This window comes from Micropterus dolomieu, linkage group LG13 (genome assembly GCF_021292245.1).
Source record: "Micropterus dolomieu isolate WLL.071019.BEF.003 ecotype Adirondacks linkage group LG13, ASM2129224v1, whole genome shotgun sequence".
NCBI classification, from domain to species: Eukaryota; Metazoa; Chordata; class Actinopteri; order Centrarchiformes; family Centrarchidae; genus Micropterus; species Micropterus dolomieu.
In genome coordinates, this window is record NC_060162.1 from 14,927,042 (window position 1) to 14,931,383 (window position 4,342).

Consider the following 4,342-nt stretch of genomic DNA (forward strand, 5'->3'; position numbering starts at 1 on the left):
TTTCAGTGCCTTTTAAGAGCACTTCTTTTTGACCTGGGTCGGAGAACTGGACCAACGGGTTCTCATAAAGAAAAAACAAAGACAGAAAAAAACAAAACATCCTCATCAGTTCCCGTTTATCTGCGTTCACTAAAGCCCTGCGGCGGCTGGTCAAATGTAGCCAAACGAAAACACTTCTGGTTTGGAAGTTTTGAACATCGGTGCAATATCCATAGAGCATTTTTTGGGGTGGTTACACAGTGACAGGCAGGTGGCGGGAGGCGGGTGTGTTGATATTAAATCGGCTAAAGTTACGCAACCATCACCATACCTGTACTTTCTGGAGCGATGTGAAAACGGCTCACTATCTCCTGGTTTTGGATTAACGTTAGAGGTAAGATCCTTTTCAGCTGGTTCATTATGTTCACAAAATAACAAAGAAAAGGTACCTTTTGTATTTGCATCAATAACAAATAATAATAAATTATACTACTATCATTATTGTTATTAGTAATATTATTATATTTATGTTGTATGTATTTGTGCTCATATAATCACTAAGAGCATCACAAAAAAATACGTATGTATCTTTCAGGACCTTCGGCTCACTCTCACCTCGTTCTTACCATAATAACACTGCTTTAGGCGCAACAGAAATCAGACGGCGGCTGGCTTGACCACGGTTTCGCATTCGGCGGCTCGCGTTACCGCAGTCATTAATGTCTATGTTGCATTTCACTGCTGTAGTTCTGTAAGGTTGTGTTAATTTCATTTTAAACTGTTGGGTAGTTTAATCTTCAGTAATGCATCATATTCTAAGATAATTAGAGCCTATGTGTGAACCAAACCATGTAGCCTATCTCTAAAAAGTCAACTTTTCATGATCTCAATAAAACAGCTCTGTTTTTAGCTTTGTGACTATGCTTTTTTCAAAAAATTTGGATAGGCTATGCATGGTTTTCACTGAAAATTAAAAAAGTAACTAGTGACTTAAGCTGTCAGACAAATGTAGTCGAGAAAATAGTACTATAATTCCCTCTGAAATGAAGTGGAGTAGAAGTATAAAGTTGCATAAAATTGGAAATACTCAAAGTACCTCGAATTTATGTAAATGTATCTGGTTTACCGGAGTGACTGTGCGAAGCAATGCTGATAGAAAATAGGCTACTATTTGATAAAATAAGGCAAAATGTAGCACAGTATTTGATCATGCTCAAAGTACCTTGGTTATGCCAACACTGCAGATCGATTTTTCATGCCCAAGAGTAAAGTTTTTTTTTATCCTACAAATTTAAGTATACCTTACTACAAATTTGAATGCAGTCGGTTCAATTTAACACATCTTATGTACCAATTCGGAATACAAAAAGTTGCCAAATTGCTTAAGTGTAGTTTTATCAGCTTATTTGTCACTCTACAATTTGCTGGAACAGTTACGTAGAGTTGTGCCACTGAACAGTAGTGTAATTCATAAACTAATACAGTATGTACCAGAGGAGCATTCAAATCTGACTTTCTTTCAGTTCTCACTACCAATGAGATATGGCTTCAGAGTGTACAGCAAGCTGAACAAAAGTGGATTTAAAGATAGAAAAGCTTCACTCTCGCACTGCTAATGCTGTCATCTTCAGGTAAATAAAGTCTCTTTACTTATAATTGTTCCACACATATTTTTCTTTGATTTAGTCTTTGATTTACCATGTCATTTATACTCTTTCTTCGTTCTTTTGACCATCAAAAGGTTTTTTTTTTTAGTATAATGGGTCTACAGAGTTGTTAAGCTAATGTTATGCTTGTGGTAATGGACCACATAGATAACTATCAATGTAAAAGATTAGTAGAACTGATCTACAAAGGGACACACATTTTCATATCACATCATCACCTGCTTGCTTGTATAAAGAGGAAGCATTTGTCCAGTGTCAGAGCTTGAAACTGGGTTTGATCTTTAGACATTTTCATGAGCAGTATTCTGTTGGAAGCTACTAGTACCTAAGCTGTAAACTGTGGTGTTTGTGGATCTTTTGTCCTTCCATGTCTGCCTGTTGTAAAGGCATTATAAGCACCATAAACATATTTATAGTATAAACACAGGGCTCTGTGTTTTATCTGACAGAAAGAGTGATGCAGCAGTTTCTTGCTCATCTGTATTATGTCTAGCTTTCCCATTTCATGTTTACAGTTATCATAGAGATCTTCTTTTTAGCAATGATAAACACCAGGTTACATGTAAGGTTAATAGACCAGGCTTGGGCTTTCCATCAATACATAATAAGTGTATTAAGGGATGAGTTAGCTTGTGTGTAAGAATCGCTGCAGGGCATTACACCTGTTTGTGCTCTTTAATGTAATTTTCAGGTTCCCGTTTGGGTATTAATGATGTCTGACATCAAAGGAAAGAAGTACAGACTTGCAATACGAAGGCTGATTCTCTGGGTTTCATTGATCAACTTCATGCTGGTGCTGTACTGCTTGACAAAACCAATCCAAGTGAAGATAAGGTAAAGATGTACAAAGAAAAGCACTATTTTTATTGCGCTAAGTCAGTTGAATCTGTTTGCATGTCAAGGCATTTGATAGAATTAATCATGAGCGTTTGTTTGTAAAACTGCTAGATAGAGGTGCCCCTAAATTTTTAGTGAGAATTTTAGTGTTTTGGTATGCCCATCAAACGTTTTTGGTTAAATGGGACAATCTGCTCCCTTCCACGTGAGTAATGGAGTGCGGCAAGGAGGAATTATGTCTCCGATTTTATTTAATGTTTATATGGATGAATTATCAGACCAGCTAAATAGGTTAAAAACTGGCTGTCTTGTGGGCAACACTGTTGTTAATCATCTTATGTATGCAGACGACCTGGTCCTGCTATGTCCATATAGTGCTGGGCTGCAGCAGATGATGAAGGTGTGCTCTCAGTATGGCCTTGATTATGACATAAAGTATAACGCTAAGAAAAGTCACATAATGATACTTAGAAGCGATGAGGACAGGAATTCAACTTTCCCAACCTTTTATTTGACAGATAGCCCTCTTGCTGTGTGTGAGGAAGTTAAATATTTAGCTCATGTCATATCTGGACGGATGACCAAGACCTATACCGTCAGCGCTGTAAAATTTATTCTCAAGCTAACGTGCTTATAAGGAGGTTTTCCATGTGTTCTGACCGTGTGAAGTGCTCTCTGTTTAGGACCTACATTACACCGCTATATACTGCTCAGTTGTGGTCTAACTATAAGAAAAAGAGTATGCAGAGGCTTAAGGTAGCATATAATGATGCATGAGGCTGCTGCTTCATATCCCTAGGTGGCATAGTGCTAGTCATTTGTTTTGTGTCTACTAGAGTGCCAACTTGGGAGGCACTCTTAAGACAACTGATGTTTAGTTTTATGTGTCACCTGGACAAGTCAGAGAATCATATAATTGAATCCCTAGTCAGTCCTCTGAAAAGCTGTTATAGATACACTTCTAGGTTAAGACGACATTGGTGCAATAGTCTGTATATCCTAGGCTAATATGGAATTTTTATGTATGTATTTTCTATTTATGTATTTCCTTGTATTGTGTACTGTATGATGTGTTATATGGACCTGTGTCTGCAATAAAGTTATTACCAATATCCATATATTTTTATTTACAGGGGCTCCCAGGAAGACACGTGTCCTCTCAGTAAAGGCAGACTATTGAAGAAAAATTTGAGCATGCCTTCTCAAAGCACAAAATCCCAGTCAGAAGAGTGCTCCCCCAGAGTGAACCTCATGTTCATGAAGACCCATAAAACTGCTAGTAGCACCGTACTAAACATCCTCTTCAGATTTGGAGAAAAGCACAAGCTTAAATTTGCCTTCCCTGATGGGCGCAATGACTTTTTCTACCCATCGCCTTTCTTGTGCTCCAAGGTGAGGGACTACAGGCCTGGAGACTGTTTCAACATAGTTTGTAACCACATGCGCTTTGACCATCAGGAAGTAGCCAAGGTTCTGCCTCCAGATGCTGCGTACTTCACCATCTTACGCAACCCAGTGGATCTCTTTGAGTCATCCTTCCATTATTATCAGAGAGATGTTCCTCTCACATGGAGGATTGATGGAGGGAACAAAGTGGTGAAGTTTCTGAACAATCCTCAGTCCTTCTACAGCCCACAGGCGTACAACTCATTCTATCTTAAAAATTTGCTCTTTTTTGACTTTGGTTTTGATAACAACCTGGAGGCTGATGATCCTCTTGTAATGATGAATATTCACAGCTTATCCAAACAATTTGATCTGGTTCTCATAGCAGAATATTTTGATGAGTCTCTTATCCTGCTTAAGGAAACACTCTGTTGGACCACGGAGGACATCCTGTATTTTAAACTAAATGCTCG

At 38.2% G+C, this 4,342-nt stretch overlaps 1 protein-coding gene across 1 annotated transcript in view; it reads left to right on the forward strand.

Annotated features, from left to right (window-relative positions):
• The first annotated feature begins 270 nt into the window (after nucleotides 1-270).
• Nucleotides 271-4,342, forward strand: part of LOC123982213 (galactosylceramide sulfotransferase-like) — a 26,091-nt gene continuing 22,019 nt past the window's right edge. Inside the window, exons 1-4 of the mRNA XM_046067636.1 lie at nucleotides 271-373; nucleotides 1,503-1,610; nucleotides 2,338-2,480; nucleotides 3,617-4,337. Coding sequence (XP_045923592.1) covers nucleotides 2,356-2,480; nucleotides 3,617-4,337 — 846 coding nt within the window. The 5' untranslated portion in view covers nucleotides 271-373; nucleotides 1,503-1,610; nucleotides 2,338-2,355. The remainder of the gene's footprint in view (nucleotides 374-1,502; nucleotides 1,611-2,337; nucleotides 2,481-3,616; nucleotides 4,338-4,342) is intronic.